This window comes from Seriola aureovittata, chromosome 18, assembly GCF_021018895.1.
Source record: "Seriola aureovittata isolate HTS-2021-v1 ecotype China chromosome 18, ASM2101889v1, whole genome shotgun sequence".
In the NCBI taxonomy this organism is placed as follows: domain Eukaryota; kingdom Metazoa; phylum Chordata; class Actinopteri; order Carangiformes; family Carangidae; genus Seriola; species Seriola aureovittata.
In genome coordinates, this window is record NC_079381.1 from 22,043,595 (window position 1) to 22,066,092 (window position 22,498).

Genomic DNA, 22,498 nt, shown 5'->3' on the forward strand with positions numbered 1-22,498 from the left:
AATATGTGCAGACATGGATCCACAACAAGGCCAAGAACATTTACTCTAATTCTATTAAATTTCTTTAAAGAATAGCATCATAGGATAAACAACATGGACATGTACCATAACATTATCAGACAGTATTTTATCTAATCTACTCTGGATTCTTTCCTTCTTCTTTCACTGTCTCAGCTCCATCTCACCTGTCCCTGGAAATGTCCTGCTGACTGCTTCTATTTGCTTTGCTCATATTCATCAAGTAAAGTCCAGTGTAATCCCAAAACACGTGTGAAAAATTACAACGCTATCATGGAATCAAATTTTGATTTTCAAGTTTACATGATTATCTTAATAGTTCCCAATAGTCTTCTATAATGACTTTAATATTTATAATTTACACAACAGTGCGCATTGTTCATCCAGCTTTTATGTTGAAAAATCTGTTGGCATCCTGTTTCCTGGGCTGAGTATTTCAAGGTGCGGACAAAATTAACGGAAGTGAGAAATTAATGAGGCTGACTTTGATTGTTCCTAAACGACGTTCACGAGTCTGGACAAGAAGTTGTAGTGACAACCGCTATACTGTTGGTTGTGATATTTTATTTTGGGAAATCAGTAAAAAAAAAAAAAAAAAAAAAATTGAAAGGAAATGAAGCGCGACCGTTAGAGTGACGTAATCGTCCGATCCCGATTTCTCCACTGCGGCCATTTACGTTCAAAAAAAGTTGTTCAAACTCCCCGAGAAGCTAACGCTACCTAGCCGTTTCAGTTTTCCAGAGAATGTGTAGTTAACTAACGATATTTAAATGACATTTGAAGGTATCGATAAACATTTTACACAACAACAATGAAGGTGTGTTAGTGTGACAATGTGATAGACGGCAGGGAGAAGCGACACCCCCCCCCCCACACCCACCAACCCACCCACCTCAGATGGATGGAAGAGCTCGTGGAAAAGCTTCAGCCTGTTTCCCCTTCTCACATGGTAAACATTAACAACTGACACCCTCACCGTCTTTACCAACAACTATCCCATCAAATATCTTTATTTTACTTGTATGAGGCAAGTTTTCAGCCTTCAAACATTCCCTCCGACTTTGTTTCAGACATTTCAGCTGAGCTCTGGCACAGCACTCCGGTTAAAAAGGTCAGTGCATTAGTTTTTATTTAATGTCTTCTTTGTCTTAAAGCAGAGCATTGTCTGAGTATGATGTCTAATTTAACAGTCCTGCATTAAGTTCAGCTCAGGTGTTGATTCACCTGTGTGATCCTTTTGGCAGTTTGTAGTTTGTGCTGTTGCTTTACACAAAAAAAGATGTTTCTGTTATTTTCCTTTTATTGATATAAAACTCTGTAAAACAGTTTCAAACACAAACTGAATATTAAAAACGTTCATGAATGGAGGATTTACTGCAGGACTGTTGTATTAGACTTCATTCAATTTAGCTACATGTCCCTGATAAACTGCCAGCTGAGTGAATGTGATGACACTTTTCAGAAAAATGCTCCACCGGATCTCAGCCAGATCTCTGTCCTAACCAGCTTCAGGATGGACAACACGGCCAAACAGTGGGCCGAGCGTACCCCTCCCATCCCAGCAGACACCCCGGGTCCCCGCAGCTCTCTGGACACTGAGGTGAGACCAGATCTGGGTATGTTCATGTTCAGACCGTCTGACGCCTGAGAGTCGACTGCAAAGAGTTTTACACTCACAAATATTTGTGCCACCATATCTGCAGCCATGTATGTTTGTAGGGCTGAAGCAATTAATCAATTAGTTCGTATTATTATTATTATTATTATTTCAGTAATTTTTCAAGAACATCACTGGTTCTAGCGTCTCACGTGCGTGTTTGATGTTTTTCCTCACCATGTGTGATAGTAAACTGAATATCTTTGAGTCTTGTCATTTGGAACAAATAAGAGATTTGAATATGTTTATTTGGGCTTTGAGAATTAGTTGTTCACATTTTCTCATTTTAAAGACAAAAACAACTGATCGATTAATTGGAATTTGAATATTATCTGATACAAAAAATACACTTCATTGCCTGGTGCACCTTCTGAAATGAGAAATCAATATTACAAGTTACAAAGGAAACAGCAAATATTTACATTTTAGACACTGGTATCAGTATATTTTTGCTTAAAAAAATTAATTGATTTAATCGATTATCAAAATTTTAATCGAAAACAAATTTTCTGTCCACTAATCAGTTAACTGACTGCTTCAGCTGTAAACCATGTCTGTCTTGTCGTGTCCCTCTATGTGCGCTTCGCAAAAGTTCCCTGTGAAAGACGTGAGTGGCTCCACCATCCAGAGGCAGAGGAGGGAGCTGCAGCTGCTGATGGCTGAGCTGAAGGACAGGGACAGGGAGCTGAACACCATGTCCACCTCCCATCATAAGCAGCTCCACGCCTGGGAACAAGACCGCCAGAGGGTGCTCACCTTGGAGCAGAGGTGCACCCGTCTGGACGGTGAGGAGACAGAAACCACGAGGCTTTTCATATAGATTCTGTGCTTTTATTTTTTTACCATTCCTGGTTTCTGTGTTTTTAGCATCTTTTCTTTTTTTTTTTGTACAGATGAGTTGCAGAAGCGTTACGAGGTGATCAGAGTCCTGACTAAACGTGTGTGGGTGGTGGAGACCAGGGAGAAGGAGGTGCAGAGGGAGCTCAGCGCAGCCCAGCGGCAGCTCTCTGAGCTTGAACAGAAGCAGCAGCACGTCAGCCAGACATGTCAAGACTTCGAGGTACGAGAGTAACTTCAATTAATAATTAATACACATTAATGTTCTCAGTGAAAAACCTGTTCACATCATGTGGAATCCAGTGACGTGAATAAGATCCATCAGGAAGATAAGAGTTGATTAGTAACCAGTGCATATTAAAGTGTCTGGCTTTAGTTACTCACTCTTTTCACGTTCAATAGAAAACAGTGTTGTGACGCGCGACTTAGTGTCTCTGGTGTTTGTGTCGTGTTTCAGGAGAAGAACCAGAGTCTGAACTCCACGCTCATGGCTCTGTCCTCTCAGGTCGGCTCTCTGCAGGTCAGGGAGGAAGAACTGAGCTCCATGCTCAAACTCAAGGTACGTTAGAAGACCAGTTATTGCTGGTATGTATCATAAAAGTTTTTGATATTCTGCTTGTTGGTTAACGTGATTTTTTTTTTTGCCCTCCCATCAGGACAAAGATGTGACTGAGGCCTCGGGTCAAATACTCGACCTCACAGGACGCATACGAGACCTGGAGACGTCGCTGACGGAGAGTCTATCACGGGAAACCAAGCTCCTGAGGGAATTAGAGGAAAGTAAACGCCGGCACAGAGAAGCAAGACATGAGGTCACACACCTTAAAGGTAGGTGACTAAATCTTCTCTTCCTTACAGCAGGTACAGTGTAGTGTAGTAGAGCCACACATACTGTATGAAGGTGTCAGTGTGCTTCAAGCAGAGTTTGCAGCTTCCCGCATCACACTGTGTAACCACCTCTCCTGTCATCCAGCCGCTCCGCTGCTTCTTTCCCCGTCTGCAGTCTTTAGTCATGCACTTGTTTAAACCTGGTTTTATTTTGAACAATGACTGAAACAACAGATTGAATCCATGAGCTTCTCCTCTGTGTGGTGTGGGGGCTGTAGAGGAGCTGCAGCAGCAGGTGACACAGAGCAGCTCTCAGAGAGAAGAGATCATCCGACTCAAACAGGAGCTGCAGCTGCTGCACAGAGATCTGGCTTTGACAGGTACGTCACACGCTGCACCTCGTCCCTCCTCAGCTGTCACACTCTCTGAACTGTTTACTCAGCTGGAGAGTTAGAAGATGTAGTTATCATCAGTTTTATCTGTTCCAGGATTTTATTGATCCATTTTATGTTTGTAATACTCAGGAGTTTTAATCTGCTGTGTGTTTCTCATGATCCATTTATTGTTGGTATTTTATCAGTTGTAGTTTCTTCTAATGTGTTTGGTGATCTGTGATTATTCTCTCTCTCTCTCTCTCTCTCTCTCTCTCTCTCTCTCTATATATATATATATATATATATAAAGAATATTTGATTGAATTCATATATATTCATTACATATAAAGATATAAAAAGGCCCAGAAATCAACATCTGATCGACTGATGATGATGATGATGATGATGATCAGGAACCAAAAATATTCAGTTGACAAAGACAAAAGTAGAAAATTCTCATATTTGAGAAGGTGGAAAGAGTCAAATGATTAATTGATTATCTGAGTTGATTAACAGACTCATTGTTACAGCACTAAACTTTACTGTAGACGCAGTAGATATGATTATCTTGAGACTCCTGGGTGAACAGTGAGTGTGATCCCCTCTTATCTCTGCAGTTTACTTCTCTTGATTTTGGTCTGTGCAGTAGTGGGTGTCTGATACAGTGTCTGATAACCCCCCCCCCCCCCAATAAGTGCAGCATTTGATCTTTTCCACCAGGGGAGGGCGACAGCTGGAAAGACGAGCTGCTGGAACTGGCTCGCTCCAAACAGGAACGCACCATGACTGAACTCCGCTGCCTGCGCCAGGTACGCTGTCTAAGAATAAAATAAAAATGAACCAGCAGCTGTTTCTGAAGCAACGAAATGAACTGTAACGAAACAGTTGTTAGGTCGGTCGCAGCTCGGGAGATACGTGTTTTCCTCATTCCTGCTGCTCACACTGCCGTCATCGTCACAGGTGTGTTTCTGGTTTGGCAGCATACCTGAGAGTGTTCCTGCGAGTCTGGGTCAGGTCCACTTCTTAAAGTTCAACCTGCACAATTTACTCACAACAAATTACATTTATTACAATTAGAGTTTTTAAAGACACAGTGAAATAAATAAATAAATACTTTCAGAGTGAAGTTTCTGTTCCAAACCAAAGTTCCAGAAAATCTGCAAAAGAAAATGTTAATTAATGTGCGATTCAGGAGTTTAAACTATTGCAGAAGAAGAAGAAGAAGAAGAAGGGGCAACATGGTGACATAATTAAAACAGAGCCGATGTGGAAAGTGTGATGGAGAGGTGCCATTTTTGTTTGTTGTTCCTTTCATCCTGCACAAACTGAACTTGCTTTAAGCAGGTGATCTCTGTGCAGCCTGTAGAGAGAGGCGGAACAGTCTCAGCAGCCAGTAACACCGTTTTAAGACGGTTTTGAAAGGAGTACGAGCCTGTCCTTGTGTTTATAGTTAGTTTTGAATTAAAAAAGGTCCTTTGTGTTCCAGGTGTGTGAGAATCAGAGGAACGACCTGCAGCTGTTGCAGTTAAACCTGGAAAGTGCCCGTGAAACCCTGAAGGCGAAAACCAGCGGGAGGTTACTCGGCAGGTGATCAGTGTATATGAAAAACATAATTAATGAGGCGCAATATGTTTTGTTTTCTTTAAATGTGTGCACTGATATCTTTGTGGCTGTAGAGGAGCTACTGTGTTGGAGTCAGTGAACATTGAGGGGATGAAGGGAGAAGAACGGCCTTCATGCCGCCGCAGTTCAGAGCCCAGAAGGAGAAAGAGACACGGACCGGCTGAACGCAGCGAGCTCACAGACACACTCAGTGATGTGACCGTGACGCTCCCTGATCTGACCTTCAACGCCAACTCCGTCAGTCCCCACAGACGACCGAGATCAAGAGGAAATCGCAGCACGTTCACCTCCTACATGCTCGGCTCTCGATCTAAAGACGGTCGGCGGGCAGCAAACCGCGTCCAGGATCAGCCATGTGGAGAAAATCGGACGTGAAGAATCGAGATCTACGGTCACTTCGCTTCCACAGAGACCGAGCGGAGAGGCGAGGAGCAGATTAGACAGAAAGAGTCATTAAACATCAGGTCAAACAAAGTGTGAACGTATTTTTCTACAAACACACGTTCAACTCATTTAAGATTCAATCTAATCTGATTGGACCAGATGTTTCTGTTCTGTTAAACCCTCACAGACGGATACACACATGTTGATCTGCTCACATCAGTGGTGAACACAAGTTTCCTCTGAGGTCCTGGCTTCCAACGTTCATGTCATGAAGGGTTAAATCTCAAAACAGCTGTTTAACTATATCTGTGGCTCTGGAGGAGGTTTAAATAATCACATGTTTAAAACAAAGCCTGAGTTACACACTGGAGGTTTTAGAGTCTGGGGTATTTTCCAGGCAGGGAGGGTCGGTGAAGATGATGCTACTGTGGTTTCATTATGGATCCAGTACTAACGCACTGGAGTAATTCTGTCATTCAGACACGGCAAAGACAGAGTCACATCCTCCCCTGGGACGGAGTGACCGTGAAGCTGAAGCCGCCACATCGTAAAGAACTGGTCGTAACAAAACTCCTTGTTCGCTCGATGATTTCACAGAAGAGGCCAGATTGTGGACCAAGACTCAGTCCATTGTAGGGATCCAGCTAGTGTTGCTGTTGCTCCTCACACACCACAGCTGAGCCTGGTAAAACAAAAACAAACAAATGACTCATGAAAAGGTGTGATTCTTAAATACTGTCTGCTTCTGTCGCTCATGTATAAACTGGAGTGTAGCTGTATCGGTCACCGACATTTAACCTTGTTGTCTCTCTGTGTGTCTCAGCCAGGAGGAGTTGAGCTGTAGCTGTGTGGAGAACCGGTCTCCTGCCTCCGTCAGGGGGAAGAACTCGGGACCGGCGGCCGACGCCACGGCCGCACCGGGAGCCGGTCTACGAGGCTCCGTGACCGACGACCTGGGAGTCTTCCCGCCGCAGCTGACAGATGTGAGACGACGCGGTGCACAGTTTAATAATCAGTGTGGATACATGGAAGTTCACACTTTATTAGGAACACCTTTAAAAAAAAATCTCATACCATCCGATACAGATGTGTCAGTTCAATCACATGTTTATCACTGGTGATGATGGACTGCTTTATATCAACAGGAGTTAATGATGTTTTTCTCATTTACAGATATGAGTGGATGGAAGATTATTAAAAGCACATTTTAATATGATGTAAAAGAAGAAAATATTTTGACAGAAGTGATGCACTGGATTACATTGGATTGTGTGGGTGTAATAACGTCGCCGGGGAGTGTGTCAGCAGCCAGTTAGCTTAGCATAAAGACTGGAGCTAGCCTGCTGCTGTCTGAAGGAAACAAAATCCACCAACCAGCTCCTCTAAAGCTCAGTAATTATAATTATTATTTCTTACTTGTTTAATCTGGACAAAAACCAAAGTGTAAAAACTAGTAATAATTAGTGAGCTTTAGAGGTGCTGCTGTTTCCTCCTCTTTCCACTGTGAATGCTAAGCTAAGCTACTTTTACTTCATGTCTAACAGACATACAGACACAAGAGTCACGGGGACATGAGATATTCCCCTGAATGTTGATCTGTTCCTTGTCACAGCTGATGACTGAGCGTCTCCTCCTATCAGGGTGGAGATCATCTGTCCAGATGTGCTCTGCAGCAGCTGGTAGATGAATCCAGGCGCAGCAGCTGGAGACTCCACAGCTCTTTCTACAACAGCAGCCCTGCTGAGAGCTATGGGACCACTGAACCCCTTTACTCCCATAAGTGCCAAACACCCCCCAAACAACACCTCCACCACCCAACCAGCCCGGCACACAGGGTGAGAGGAGTTTCATCTTCTCTGCTCTCCCTCCATTTGTATTCACAGGGTGTGGAATCAGCGTTTGGTTCAACTGTTCCACCTTTAAGTTTGGGTGTGTTCACAAGACATAAACAGCTTTATTTTTTTTTTCTTCTTCCAACAGGTTGGTGAAACTCCACCCAAACCCTGCCCTGAACACGGCACCAGCCAGCCCAGCGGATGGCTCCACACTGACTGAAGAACAGAGTGTTTTTTAGAGGAAACTTCAGTATTTACCCAAGTGACACCAGGTGCTGAGCTGAATCAGTGTTCTCACATTAAATAGACCCTCAACTTGAAACTGTGTGTTCTCAGCCAAAGGTTGAACTCTCACTGTCTCAGGAAAATAATGAAGTGATAAAATACAGACTGTCATTGACTGTTAAAAAATGTTTTATATCCTTAATCTTGTTTTTAATTTGCTGCTTGTATATTTTCCACATGCTGCAGCAGTGTATGTGTAGGATTTTAGCTCCTGTTTAAGCTTTTTAAAGGCGGTGTTGTGTGGAGCCGGTGAGATGTGAAACCAGTCCTACAGGGCTGTTGAGTGCTCTGTCTCTGTATTGTCTTTCCAGTTTCGCTGCCTTCAGGTTTCTCCGGCGACTCAGTGGAAATGTCCAGAGCTCTTTATACTTTTTACACTTTGTAACTTCGCCATCTTGACATCTTTTTTTTTTTTTTTTTTCCATTATAAAATATTTATATCTCAACTCTATGTTTGTGGTATTTTACTGCCTCACAATCAGACTTTTTAATAAACGCGTCAACGATTTGGCGAGTTTTATTTCCCCGCTTCGTGCGTTTTTACGCAGCGTGGAGCGCTTTTACGCACAAGAAAAAACGGCTTCACTTGCTCGTTAATCAGCTCTGTTCAGAATCTGGTGTGTTGAATCCGAAGTAGACGTATTATTGTTGACATGCGCGCGGCGCCTCTGACGCACCTATTGTTTTAAAGAGGCTCAGGTGAGGAGCTGAAACCTGGAGCGCGGCCGCTGCGGGTTTGACTTGTAGTTCGTGTGGAGACAAGACACCACGATGAGCAAAACGAAGAACAAGAGTGACAATAAGACGGAAAAAGCTTTGGCTGCGGAGAAGGAGCAGTTTGCCAAACAACAGGTCGGTCATTTATTTTCTTTTAAAGAGACAAAAAATAAGTTTTATACCAGTGGAAGTTGCTGTGTTCACCCAGATCCCACATTTTCACAGGAAACATTTGATGACTTTTAATTTTTTTTTTAATGTAAAACCAACAAAAACCAAATATTCCTCGTAAAAGAATCAATGTTAATGTTGATGAACTTGCAGTAAAGCTTTAATCTCTCGGCCGGAATAAATCCAACTCTTTATCTTCAGGTCTGATCTGTTTCCGCGAGCGGCAGCCTGAAGTTGACTTGTATCTGTGTCCTCATGGCTGTTGTCTCTTTCCTTTCAGCTCCACAACATCAGCAAAACTCTCACCTCGGCTGAAACACCGCCCAAAGAGAAATATGTGCGCAGTATCCTTTTTATTAATTACACCCATCAGCGCTTAATTAGTCAATTAATTCAAGCTTGACGAGTCTACAGCCATGCTGGCGCTTTGTGAGCTTGTGCTTAAAGAGAAATGCTCACTGTCACAATGTTTACATGCTGGTGGCAAATAACAACAACAACAACAACTTATTATTATTATTATTATTATCATAACCATCAATAATAATGATAATAAACAGCCACACTGCTAACAGGATAAAAGTCATATTTCTTTATTAATAACATCGCCAAGGTGCGTTTAAAGACACAAGTGATCCTAAAGAAATCAGTAAGAAATATTATGGTCTGTTTATACCACAGTTCCCCTTGTGCTTTAGTGTTTTGGAGTTTTCCTTGACAGCTGTGCTGACATCATCATGGGGAGTCATAAGGAGGGCGGAGCCTCCACCTTCTGGTCCTACATCCTGAACCTGCCTCTGTCCAGCAACTCCATGATCAGCTGGAAGTTCTGCTACCTGCTGCACAAGCTGCTCAGGGACGGACACAGAAATGTGAGTTCCTCCGTCTTCCTCTTGTATTTTTCCTCCTCCTCCACATTTCCCGCTCACAGTGATGGTGTGTAATCCCCCCCACCCCCTCTCCGTCTGACCTACAGGCTGTGGCAGATTCTCACAGACGCTGTCGCAACGTGAAAGACATGGGCGTCCTCTGGGTGAGTGGCACCGTGATGAAGATACAACGTGTATTTAAACTAGAGAATTCAAGTGGAGAGTTTGTCTCAGGTGTTTGTGTGTGTGTGTGTGTGTGTGTGTGTGTGTGTGTGTCATATGTTGTGTGCTGTGAGCTGTTTGACTGAGCGTCCAAACTGTGGGTCAATAAAGTCTAATATAATCTAATAAATCCTTATTCTTTTTCCAGGGAAACTTGCATGATCGATACGGCCACATTGTCGCCTTGTCGGCCAAATTCCTCTGCCTCAAAATGGAGTTTCACGCAAAGGTAAAGACTCTTCTATTTGTGGCATGGTTTATAAAACGATATGAATGATTTGATGACAGAAAACCTCCTCCTCCACAGCACAAGGTGATCCCGGGAAACCTGGAGGCCAGTGATGAGACTTTGGACAGGGAAGCAGGAAGCGACATGACCAGAGTGTAAGTTTCATTCTCTGAACTCACAACTATATTCTGTGTTTCTCATTAAATGTGTGGTTAACTGTGGTTCTTACACATGGTTCTTAATAAACCGTAGGTTGGATATGACGCAGGAGCTGTTGGAATACATGGACGCCGGGCTGAAGATGGCAGAGACAGGTTGGTCCGTTAGTTCATAGCGTAACGGAGACAGGTAATCGGTTTATAATGAGTTCACTCCTAAAGGATGTGGCTGCAGAGATGCTGTACTTTGTCACAAAACTCTCTCCCTACGCTCTGAATTCTCCCCCATGTCTGTGGCTCTTTGCCTCATGCGCATTAGTTCCTGCTGAAGATGTAAATCTTTTAAAAAAAGGGTCACAAACATATAGATTTATGTTTTTAAAGAAGGTGATTAATGAATTATTACATTAAAAACTGCTGGGTGCTGTAGTTTTTAGCAAATGTTATTCAAACAGGAGGAAATAGCACATTTGTTTTGGGGGGCGGGACTATTTCCAGTGGTGGATTAATACACAATTGGTGCTCTAGTAGGAGTGATGAGGAAGACTATATTTATACAGCCCAGTGTGCTTTAAAAAACATGGTTAAAATACAAATAATAAAGTTTAAAATGACACAACTACTCGTGTCATTTTAATACTTTATTTTACTGTTTTCAACAGCGGGAATAAAATTATAAATAAATAGCAAAGATGGAAATTGAAGCGCTGAGGTTGGTTTATCTAAAAAGCTTTAAATATACATCTTGAATCAATTTCTAAACACACCCGGAGGTGTTGGAAGCTGTTCCACAGTTTAAGGGCATGAAAACAGGAAACTTCAGAAACAAAAGCTGTGGAAGATCTGAAAGTTAAATTCAGCAGAAAATAAAAAATATTAAGGAAATAGTTAAATTGTTTCCAGCAGCAGGATGGTGTGAAATTAATTATTAAATTAGAGCTCCACGGCTCAGAGGAATAATATACCCACAAGATACGTGTTCTAGGATTTAATTGGATTCATTATCAATAAGAAAACTTCAGATCACATCCTGACTTCTCCTCTCATTTGTGTTTTTCTTGAAGTTCTGCGTCAGCTCGACGCCAACGGGGCAAAATCTACGACCCCGGCGGGACAGTGCAGACTGACCCCTCTGATCCCCCTCATACTGGACTGCAGCTTTCTCTACCACTTCTCCGTCCTGTTGATGTTCAAGCTGCACAGCCGTGAGTGTCACACACACACACACACACGCACACACACACACACACACACACACACACACACACACACACACACACACACACACAGTAAAACATTACTGTGTGTGTCTCTGCTTCACAGGCATCGCTCCAGATGTTCTCCTTGGACACCGAGAGCGGTTCCGTGATTTGTTTACGAGGTAGGTTATTAATGAATGAATGAATGAATGAATAATAATATTTGCAATAATATTTGTATTATTGTGTCATTAGACACCATACCTTCATACAAGCCGGGACCAGAGTGCTGCGTGTACGTTTCCAAACAGGAGAAGCAACTTAAACATCTTTCACAGTCAAATCTTCAGATCATGATTCTCAACAATAGAATTCATAAATCAGTGACACAGACATAAATTATATAGAACTGAAGAAATCAGAATAAATACTCATTAAATCATCCTTCTCTCCTTCTTTCCCAGGAGTCTGAGACAAATTAGAAAAACTTAAACGCATCAAAATGAAACGGTTTTTGATCGTCTGCACATCAGAATGTTTCAGGGAAATGAACTCTCTTATATCACAGTTATAGTTTGTACAGTGCAGAAGAAAATGTGTCTCACTCAGAGGAAGAGAACCAGCTCTCACATCTCTGTCTTCTATCTAAACAACACTGGAGACATACAGCAGATCCACCTCCCGACTGTGTGATTAACTCCACATAATCACAGAGTGTTATTAGTATAATTAGGCATCAACGCTCTTGTCTGTCTCTAATGAGCTCTGTGTTCTGGTCCGCAGCCTCACTCAGTTCTTCGACAGAGCCAGAGAGATGGAGTTCTTTAAAAGCATCATCCAGATCCCAGATCTCCCAGATGTAAGCAACAGGGCGGGAGTTCCCACATGTTCACAAATCTGTTGTTGTTGTTGTTGTTGTTGATGATGATGATCTCAGTCATGCATGTGTGTGTTCTGTTTGTTATCACCCTGCAGGCTCCTCCGAACTTCCTCCGAGCCGCCGCCTTGGCGGAGTATAAAAAGCCGGTGGTGGTGATGCCGAACGAGGAGCGTCACGAGGAAGAGGAGGCGGAGCCGCAGCCGGAGTTCAGGGAAGCAGCGCAGATGCCACAGGTGTGTTTACATGCAAGTCAAAAGATGAATGATTGTAAACGTCTGGTATCTGTGGCTGATATTGTATTTTGGTTGTTGTTGTCGCGGCAGTACTATCTGCTCAGCCAGATGGGAGCTGCTGACGCTCCGCTGGAGCACAGAGAGACGGAGAGCGAGAGCATGAGGAGGGAGCTGGAGGTGCTGAAACCGGAGCTGCAGCTCATCAAGACCGAGGTGAACTGTGCGGCTTGTTGTTGGTGTTAGTGGATGGTCCGATGGTTCCGCAGCTCTAAGGAACATCTTATTTCTCTTTCTATCTAAAATGTAAAATAAAAATGACATATAACTGGAGGGATGAATCATATGCAAAGTATATTACGTCAAGAATGTGAACACATCTGGAGTCCTCCCAGATCCGTCCACAATCAGGCAATGAAGAAGAAACATCACAGAACAAAGGACAATTACTAAACAATGATAATTATAATGATAATAAGAACAGCAAGAAAAATCAATTACAGAATATCAACATGGATAAAAAAAGAACAACCCCATTGTCCTCATCTCTAAGATTATTAATAAAGGCAATTTAATTTGTTTAATGGAAAATGTGAATATTTATATAGGAGTCAGATTTTTTCCGCTGCTGCTCCTCCAGCTGATAATCAGGTCAAACTGCTACGACCAATTTCTCTCTGTTGTTAAAACACTAAAACACACAGGACTTTTTCTCCGCTTCCTGTCGCTTTACTGCACATTTCTTCAGCCCCTTGTCCCTCCTGTCCTCAGGCTCAGAGGTGTGTGACGGAGTTAAAGGCTCAGGTGAACCGCCTGGAGTCCGAGGTCGAGGAGCAGCGCACCCACAAACAGATGGCGATGGTGGAGAACGAGCACCTGCGGATGGAGGTGGACTCTTTACGGAGCGCCAACGTCGCCAACGTCGGGGCCCAGATCGGATTCAAGGAGGCAGATGGTGAGTGTAGAGTTGGTGAATGAGCCGCGTGCATGCAGCTGAACCTCTTCATCCTCATCTCCCTCTTCATCCTGTCACATCTGCACAGGTCGAGCTCAGGCTGCAGAGCTTCGTTTCAGTCAGCTCAAGGAGAGACACGCGGAGCTGGTGACCAGTCACGCCGACCTGATGAAGAAGGTAAACTGAACGAGAAGATCAATACGAGCCACAGGTTCAGTCCGGAGTTGTGCAACCCTGTTGTCGTGTGTGTGTGTGTGTGTGTGTGTGTGTGTGTGTGTGTGTGTGTGTGTGTGTGTGTGTGTGTGTGTGAGCAGAACGCAGACACGGTGAGGCTGCTGTCCCATTCAAAACAAGACCAAGACGATTTGCTGAGAGCCAGAAGACAGCTGGAGAGTGAGCTGGAACATCTACGACAGGAGAGAAGAAACGCGGTGAGAGCTCAGTGCAGCTCAGACAACTTACCTGATGTCGTCATGAGACTCTCACAAGCACTGAATCTCTCTCTCTCTCCCTCTCTCTCTCTCTCCCTCCAATCAGGTGAGTCAGCAGCAGCAGGAGGCCGACCGCCTCAGCAAAGAGCTGCTGGAGCAGAGAGCGGAGCTGGCTCTCCTCCGCGGCGCTCTGGAAAACAAGGAGATGGTGAGAGACTGAGACTGACTGGTTCCTCCAGCTCTCAGGTTTTACAGGCTTCCAGTCGGATACAGAATTCAATTCAAAGTTTTACTTCTTGTGTTCAAGTCACTAAATGCTCCGGGGCCCTGAGTATGTTTCAGAAATGTTTGTATGTAAGCCTTTTATTTAATTACTTGACACTGGTTCATTCAAATTTTGACCCAACACTCTGGGGAATGTTTCATGAAGATCAAATAATGAAATGAAAGTGGATATAATTTATATTTCATGTCCTATTCATCCTGTTTTTATCAGACTCATTAGTCCATTTGAAACCATCATGGTGTGATATGAAGAGCGTCTTATCCTCCAGGATATTCAGCTCAAAATATTCCCTCTTGTTTTTTCTGTTTGCTTGTTGCTCAGTTTATCAGATCCTCTCATCCAGAGGCCTGATGTTTAATTACATCCACCTTCCTGTGTCGTTTATCCGCAGGAGGGATCTCAGGCGAGCAGCAGCCTGGCAGCTCTGCAGGCGGAGCGGGACGTGCTGCTGCGTTCGGCCAGGGAGAGAGACGCAGAGCTGTCCTCGCTCAGACAACAGGCGCAGCAGCAGCACAGCTCCCTGGACCTGGAGAGAGACAGGTACAACAGGGAGCTGGAGGCGCTGAGGGCTCAGCTGCAGCAGCAGGTGAGGACGGACGGACGGACGACTGAGCGTGTGAAGCTCCGCTCTTTGCTTGAAAAGTGCTGTACAAAGTTTTATATATATCTGTTTTTAATGCCTGTTGGTGTCTGTGTTTTGCAGCTTGCCATCAACGCAGAGCAGAAGTTAGAGATTGACAGACTGAGACGAGAGCTGGACTCAACACGAGCAGAGCTGGCACGTGCAAACAGCGCCCTGCAGAGCAAAGAAATGGTAGCAGAAAACTTGCCTCACATCTTTCATCACGTCCTCTTTTACATGAGATGAAGCATCAGCGGTAACGCCACCTGTGCACGTTTCGATCCTCAGAGTGGTACCCAGCTGAGCAGCACGCTGTCGGGGCTGCAGGCGGAGAGGGAGGTGCTGCTCCGCTCGATGAGGGACCAGGAGGCGGAGCTGAACTCCCTCAGACAACAAGCTCAGCTCCAGCAGAGCTCCCTGGAGCAGGAGAGGCAGCGGAGCAGCATGGAGCTGGGAAGCCTGCACGCCCAGTTACAGCAGCAGGTGGAGTCTGTGTTTCACACTGTGTAGAGAAGCTGTTTGAACTTCTTAGCAGTTAGTTAGTTACTCATGAGTTCGTGTGTGTTTGTGTGTGTGACACCAGGCCTGTCGTGAAGGAGAGCTGTCCCAGAAGCTGCAGGAGGAGCAGTTCTGTCTGCTGCAGTGCGCTGTGGTGGAGGCCGAGGGCATCATACTGGACGCTGTGGCCAAACTGGACGACCCCATACACGTCCGCTGCATCAGCTCACCTGGTACAAATCCTTCCCACTTTGAAAAACTAATGTTTTCATCATATAATCTGTTGATTTATTTTTTTTAATAATCATGTAGTTTATAAAATGTCAGAAACCCAGAGAATTCAGATATTCAAACATCAGCTCCCACACACTTGTGTTATTGAAACTTATTGAACTTCACATCACAAATTACAACAGTCCCAAATATAAAGGCAACAACAACCAATCCCAGAGTCGAAGAGACCAACCGTCAAACATCTGGGCAGCAGCCGAGGAAGAGAAAAATATTTATATAAAAACACAGTACAAACGTAATAAATGGTTTTTGATGATTAATCATGATCTATTTAATATTCCTACTATAATATTAAAATTAGGCCAATAATTTGCACAATTGGCCATTTAAAAGCAGCATATAAACATTTAACAGATGGTTTATAACAGTATAATATAGTTGTGTGTGTATGTTTATATGATTATAACTGTTTTACTACATTATCTGTTAATATGGGTCCATTAATACACACATTAATAAACAGTTAAAATGTCTTTATATCTGCGTATAACTATATTATACAGTGTTATAGGCTCTTTATCAATTATTCACACTCTGCTAATGCTAAATAATGTGACCATTAACTCCCCTGTACTCAGTCCTGCCTCGTCTTCATCATCATTGTTGCTGTTGTTCGTCTACATCGTGTCTGTGTTTCAGATTATCTGGTGAACCGAGCTGAAATCACTCTGGCCTCTATCGACAAAATGCAGCAGAGTCACGTGGTCTACCTGGGAAACAGGAACGGTGGGTAGTGAGGGGTGTGTGTGTGTGTGTGTGTGTGTGTGTGTGTGTGTTGTGTGTGTGTGACACCAGGCCTGTCGTGAAGGAGAGCTGTCCCAGAAGCTGCAGGAGGAGCAGTTCTGTCTGCTGCAGTGCGCTGTGGTGGAGGCCGAGGGCATCATACTGGACGCTGTGGCCAAACTGGACGACCCCATACACGTCCGCTGCATCAGCTCACCTGGTACAAATCCTTCCCACTTTGAAAAACTAATATTTTCATCATATAATCTGTTGATTTATTTTTTTTAATAATCATGTAGTTTATAAAATGTCAGAAACCCAGAGAATTCAGATATTCAAACATCAGCTCCCACACACTTGTGTTATTGAAACTTATTGAACTTCACATCACAAATTACAACAGTCCCAAATATAAAGGCAACAACAACCAATCCCAGAGTCGAAGAGACCAACCGTCAAACATCTGGGCAGCAGCCGAGGAAGAGAAAAATATTTATATAAAAACACAGTACAAACGTAATAAATGGTTTTTGATGATTAATGATGATCTATTTAATATTCCTACTATAATATTAAAATTAGGCCAATAATTTGCACAATTGGCCATTTAAAAGCAGCATATAAACATTTAACAGATGGTTTATAACAGTATAATATAGTTGTGTGTGTATGTTTATATGATTATAACTGTTTTACTACATTATCTGTTAATATGGGTCCATTAATACACACATTAATAAACAGTTAAAATGTCTTTATATCTGCGTATAACTATATTATACAGTGTTATAGGCTCTTTATCAATTATTCACACTCTGCTAATGCTAGATAATGTGACCATTAACTCCCCTGTACTCAGTCCTGCCTCGTCTTCATCATCATTGTTGCTGTTGTTCGTCTACATCGTGTCTGTGTTTCAGATTATCTGGTGAACCGAGCTGAAATCACTCTGGCCTCTATCGACAAAATGCAGCAGAGTCACGTGGTCTACCTGGGAAACAGGAACGGTGGGTAGTGAGGGGTGTGTGTGTGTGTGTGTGTGTGTGTGTGTGTGTGTGTGTTCTGGTTTGGAGACGTTGTGTGTTTCCCTCAGGTGCTCAGTGTATCTGACGCTCCTCTCTTCCTCTCAGACGCCAGCGGTCTGTTGAGATCCGTCACTCAGTTTTCTCACCTCGCTGCCGACACCATCGTCAACGGAGCGGCGACGTCACACTCTGCTCCCACAGACCAGGCCGACCGTAAGAGACGCACACACACACTCTCACCTGTCACTGCTGGTGATACACACTGAGCGCTGAACACACTGCTTCCTGTTTGTTTGTCTCGTGCAGGTTTAACTGACAGCTGCCGGGACTGTGCGAATAACTGCCTCCAGTTCCTGAAGGATCTGAAGCTTCAGGCCACTTTACAGAGAGCCGACCCCTCCGCCATACGCTACACTGTTCAACGCATCCTCGCTTTGGGACAGGTGGGACACAACAGAGGATCACCAAAGTCCTTATAATCCATCCTCAGGGGAACACGAATGTCTGTACAACATTAAAATGAGAGACTGTCACCTTCAGAGCTACGCTGCTAGCATGGCTAATAGCAAGAGAGTTTTGACCTCTCAGCGTGACACTGCAGGGGTCAAGTCCAAGACACATAAAATCTGCTGCTGAGGTTCACAACAGCCCAGGAAAATAAATCAATGAATAATAAATAATAAATAAAAAACATCACAGCCAATTTTAAAGTCCCTGAATATTCGGTTTCAAATTCTCTATAACATTAAATAATCATATATTAATCAAATAAATGAACAAATTTAAGTTTCAAATTTAATGTTTAGAAAAAAAAACTCCTGGGTTTATTTATTGAGAGTTTAATGGTCAAAAGCTCCGACTGACAGTCAGTAAACAGGAAGTAACCGAGAGCACGTCAAAGCAGGAAGACGACAAAAAAGAAAAACATGTGAAAAAGCCAAAACTTTTCTGACTGTGGTGGAAAAGTTATGATCTCAGTTTATGTTGTTGGCCTTTGAGTAAATCTCCAAACCCCAGAGTAAACATAAAACACACTTAATTATCATTTCTATCATATCACATCTCTCTGTCCTCATCTAATGAATAGATTCCTGTGACAGACACGTGTGAAACTCTGTAACTGTGCGTCTCGTTTAGGATTTGCGTCCAAAAGGTCAGGATGTGCTGAAAGAGGAGCTGGGCAGCATGGTGGATAAAGAGATGATCGCCACATCCACCGCCATCGAGGAGGCTGTGCTGCGAATGGACGTGAGGACACACACACACACACACACACACACACACACACACACACATTATGCCACAACATGGAAGCATGACACACTCAGGACACACCTGCACCTGCTGATGCTTCAGTTTGTGTTTCACAGGAGATCATGAATCAGGCAAAGAGAGACGGGAGCGGCGTGAAGCTGGAGGTCAACCAGAGGTGAGAGACCAACTGTTTTTTAAACTTTCTCTCCTTCACTTTTTTTATTTGAAAATCGATTGAGATTTCTTTTTCCCCTCTGTTTCATCACAGCATCCTGGGATCCTGTTCAGACCTGATGAAGGTAAAAACTCCGTCCAGTTTCAAATCATTTTCTATGAACTCACGATCCACTTTCACTTCAATTCAATTTCCCTTCCTCCGGCTCCGCCCTCTCCTCTGCAGGCTGTTCACATGCTGGTGACGGCCGCCACGGACTTACAGAAAGACATCGTGGAAGGAGGCAGGGTGAGTTACAGCTACAGATCTTCTCCTTCACAGAATTAATATTTAAGAGCCAGTTTCAGTTCTTTGAAAATACAAAAAGAAATCACATTTATTCACATGTACATGCTCAGAGCAGGAACAACCAATCAGAAACAAGGATTTAACCTAATTCTTAACTTGTAGTCAATGATGTTATTCTGCAAGAAAATCTGGAAAAAGTCAGTTTTTATGAATGAAATCCTTCAAATCTCCACCAGCAATTAACAATCTGAAATATTCAAATTATATTAAACACATTTTGTTTTTCACTGTGGAAATAATGATGATTTAAGAGTTCATTTTAAATGAAACGGTTAAAAGAAAAATGATGTATGAAATATTCTGGTGCACTGATCAAATAAAGGTATAGATCTTTTCTGATGTGTTAAAGTTCATCTGTTTGCTTATAGCGCCAAGATAACATTAATTAATTAATTATATTACTCAAAATAATTATTATAATAATAATAATGATATATAATAAATTAAAATGTAAGATAAATGTCAATAAATTCATGAACATAATAAATAATTGTGTGACCATGAAAAAGTATTAAATTTCATTCTATGATAGTGATGTGTTAGTGATCGTTGTTTCTGCAGGGAGCCGCGTCTGTCACAGAATTTTATGCCAAAAACTCCCGCTGGACAGAAGGACTCATCTCTGCCTCGAAGGCCGTGGGCTGGGGCGCCACACAGCTGCTGTAGGTGCCAACAACCATCGGTGCAAACACGTCCGTTATTACAGTCGTACTGAATGTCAGACTGTATCATGAACTTGTATTCGTGCGTTTATGTGTTTGCCGTCAGAGACTCAGCCGACAGGGTCGTGGGTGACAACGGTACGTACGAGGAGCTCATCGCCTGCTCACACGAGATCGCCGCGAGCACCGCCCAGCTGGTCGCTGCCTCAAAGGTACAAACTCACCTCACAGTGAACACTCAGGCTGCAACGTTTTAACTTGCACATTTCCATTTTATACTCCTCTACACTTCTGCTCAGCTTTGGAGGGAGATCAATACGTTTATTTGAGACAATAGTTTCTTACGTCTCAGATTCTGATTTGTGAACCCATGTCACATTTCAGGTGTGTATCAGGTGTTATCAGTTTCCACCAGAGAGAAAATGTCTCCAAACTTCTGAGATGTTTTCATGTCAGTAACTTGTTTGAGCAAAGATCAGAGAGAAGCAGATTTTCTTCTTTCCCATGAATCATCGCACAATCGCCTCTTTGGAGGGGACGACTCTCAGCTAACTTGCTAACTGCAGATAAAACGAGCTCCACCTCCACCTGCTCGCTTCACCTGTCTACAGTTTTCAATGGGACTATTTCCTCTTTCAGAAATAGGTGCAATAAAGAAAAATGTTCCCATGTGGACTGTGGAGTGTAACAGGGACCGTTTCTGGAAAGACTTGTTGTTTTTGTTGTCTCTACAGTTGCTGATGAGATTCATTGTCCTTTCAGGTGAAGGCCGACCGCAACAACAGGAAGCTGAACACGCTGCAGCACGCATCGCGACATGTAAACGACATGGCCGCCGTGGTCGTCACCTCCACCAAACACGGGCAGAAGCAGATCTCTGACCACGGTGAGAGGATGAACGTCTGAACCAAAGATCATCAAATCCATTTCAATAAATAGTTTGGCTCAAAGAAAAGTCGGGGATTGATCCTCTGGAGAACATGAATATTAAAAGTCACTTGGTCGCTCTGGACCTGAATACAAATATTGATTCTAGCAGCTTTAACTCTGATGTCTTCACAGGTGTGATGGACTTCTCTGGCATGTCGCTGATCAAGCTGAAAAAAGAGGAAATGGAAGCTCAGGTGAGGCTCATGATGTCCGCACATTCCCCGTCTCCTCTTAGTGCAGTTGGTTTGATTTGATCGTCTGCGGCTGACGGAGGACGCTCTGCTCTCTGAATCCCGCAGGTGAAGGTGCTGCAGCTGGAGAGCGAGCTGGAGCAGGAGCGCGTCCGTCTGGGGGAGCTGAGGAAGAGGCACTACGAGATCGGCGTCTCTGAGGGCGACGACGCAGAGGAGGCGCCTGACAGCTTCCCTCCGCCGCCGCCGCCCACCCTGCTCGACTCCTCCGAGCCCCTGCCTCAGCCTTACCTGAACATTCAGAGCTTCGCGTCGACCAATCCGTTCGCTCCGGCTCAAACACAACCCGTCTCACTGCCTCAGTCCTACACACCAACTAACACCTACACCCCCTCTCAAACCTACACCCCCCCTCAAACATACACCCCCTCTCAAACATACACCCCCCCTCAAACATACACCCCCCCTCAAACATACACCCCCCCTCAAACATACACCCCCTCCCAAACATACACCCCCTCCCAGCCCTACATCCCGTCTCAGCCCTTCACACCAAACCCAACGCAAAGCTACGTAAAACCTCAGACTTATTCGGCGCCTCAGCCGTCGTCACACACACCCTCCGGCCCCTCCCAGCCTCAGACGACCCCTCAGAGCAGCGAGGTCACCAAGCCGGCCTCCAGGAGATCAAACATCTTTACCAAATCCGGAAACCTGCTGAAGAACGCGGTAAGTGCTGGAAGTTTTTATATTCATCTCTCATGTGAATAATCTGAGTAGATGACGTAAACATGAGTCTGTTTGTTTTTCTAATTACAGTTCAAACGAGGTGAGGCTGGAACAGGAGAGTCCTGAAGTGTGACTGAAAAAGAAAACGTGAAGATTCAAGAGTAAATGTCCTTTTAATATATTGATTTTAACCATTTTATCTCTGTGTAAAACGTTACAGCAGTTTAAAGGCCGTATGACTTATACTGAAAATGTGCAATTTATACCACAATATTATATTTTATTTTCTAACTGACCTTCTACTTCATGACTCTATAGATGTGTGTTTGGACCAATCAGACGCCTCCTTGATAAAATCTCAAATGGCTAAACCTTTTTGTCGTTTTTCAACTTCCTCTCTTTTTGAATTTGCTGGAAAATAAATTATATTTCAGATATAAATTTACTTCTGTCATTATCCCCTCATTCAAGCACATATAAAGACATCTTAAGGGTTTGATAATGAAGTTAGTGAATTATTTCTGTGTAATCGTACCATCTTTTTACTATCTGGGGATGACTCATTTAAACATAATTTTGTAAATCATTAAATCTGATTTACAGCTGTGATATACTGTTTGATATTCCTGCCCCATGCTCCATGTCAGCTGTTACAGCGGCGGAGGACAGGTGTTGTGTTACAGGCCCGCAGCTCCAGCTGAAGTGTGTCAGTCGGAAACAAGTGGAGGTTTCTTCATGCTGTAATAAATTCTCACAGCGACCTCATCCGTCGGTTATTTCTGTCATGCGCAATACAAACTGCAATCTCACCACCATGGAAGTGGCCACTGTAGAGTCCCATTGGGAACGAGGAGGAAGA

At 43.6% G+C, this 22,498-nt stretch overlaps 2 protein-coding genes across 5 annotated transcripts; both read left to right on the forward strand.

The window, feature by feature from the left end:
• The first annotated feature begins 196 nt into the window (after window positions 1-196).
• On the forward strand, window positions 197-7,841 carry ccdc62 (coiled-coil domain containing 62). Of its 4 annotated transcripts, XM_056404269.1 has the most exons (13): window positions 220-967; window positions 1,089-1,129; window positions 1,481-1,618; window positions 2,268-2,460; window positions 2,569-2,735; window positions 2,970-3,071; window positions 3,169-3,340; window positions 3,619-3,720; window positions 4,435-4,523; window positions 5,201-5,301; window positions 6,545-6,704; window positions 7,362-7,556; window positions 7,702-7,841. In XM_056404269.1, exons 1-13 carry the CDS (start codon window positions 916-918, stop codon window positions 7,774-7,776), a joined length of 1,587 nt encoding a protein of 528 aa, XP_056260244.1. In that variant the 5' UTR covers window positions 220-915; the 3' UTR covers window positions 7,777-7,841. The 4 variants fall into 4 exon arrangements, 2 of the variants coding, with proteins under 2 accessions (XP_056260245.1, XP_056260244.1); XR_008830364.1 differs by lacking the exons at window positions 7,362-7,556; window positions 7,702-7,841 and adding an exon at window positions 5,391-6,406 and having other exon boundaries at window positions 197-967; window positions 6,545-6,680; XR_008830363.1 differs by lacking the exons at window positions 7,362-7,556; window positions 7,702-7,841 and adding an exon at window positions 5,391-6,440 and having other exon boundaries at window positions 197-967; window positions 6,545-6,677.
• A 760-nt stretch (window positions 7,842-8,601) lies between these two features.
• LOC130186922 (huntingtin-interacting protein 1-related protein-like) lies at window positions 8,602-22,355 on the forward strand. Its single transcript, XM_056404271.1, has 33 exons — window positions 8,602-8,693; window positions 9,010-9,073; window positions 9,459-9,601; window positions 9,706-9,762; window positions 9,969-10,049; window positions 10,128-10,204; window positions 10,302-10,363; window positions 11,272-11,412; window positions 11,531-11,588; window positions 12,190-12,265; window positions 12,382-12,519; window positions 12,610-12,732; window positions 13,288-13,471; window positions 13,560-13,648; window positions 13,786-13,902; window positions 14,009-14,110; window positions 14,580-14,774; window positions 14,892-15,002; window positions 15,099-15,293; window positions 15,394-15,541; window positions 16,242-16,328; window positions 17,456-17,563; window positions 17,657-17,793; window positions 18,488-18,598; window positions 18,721-18,779; window positions 18,873-18,903; window positions 19,005-19,067; window positions 19,689-19,789; window positions 19,896-20,001; window positions 20,552-20,675; window positions 20,852-20,913; window positions 21,019-21,639; window positions 21,730-22,355. The coding sequence occupies exons 1-33, from the start codon at window positions 8,613-8,615 to the stop codon at window positions 21,763-21,765; spliced, it is 3,888 nt and encodes a 1,295-aa protein (XP_056260246.1). The 5' UTR covers window positions 8,602-8,612; the 3' UTR covers window positions 21,766-22,355.
• Window positions 22,356-22,498: the final 143 nt, after the last annotated feature.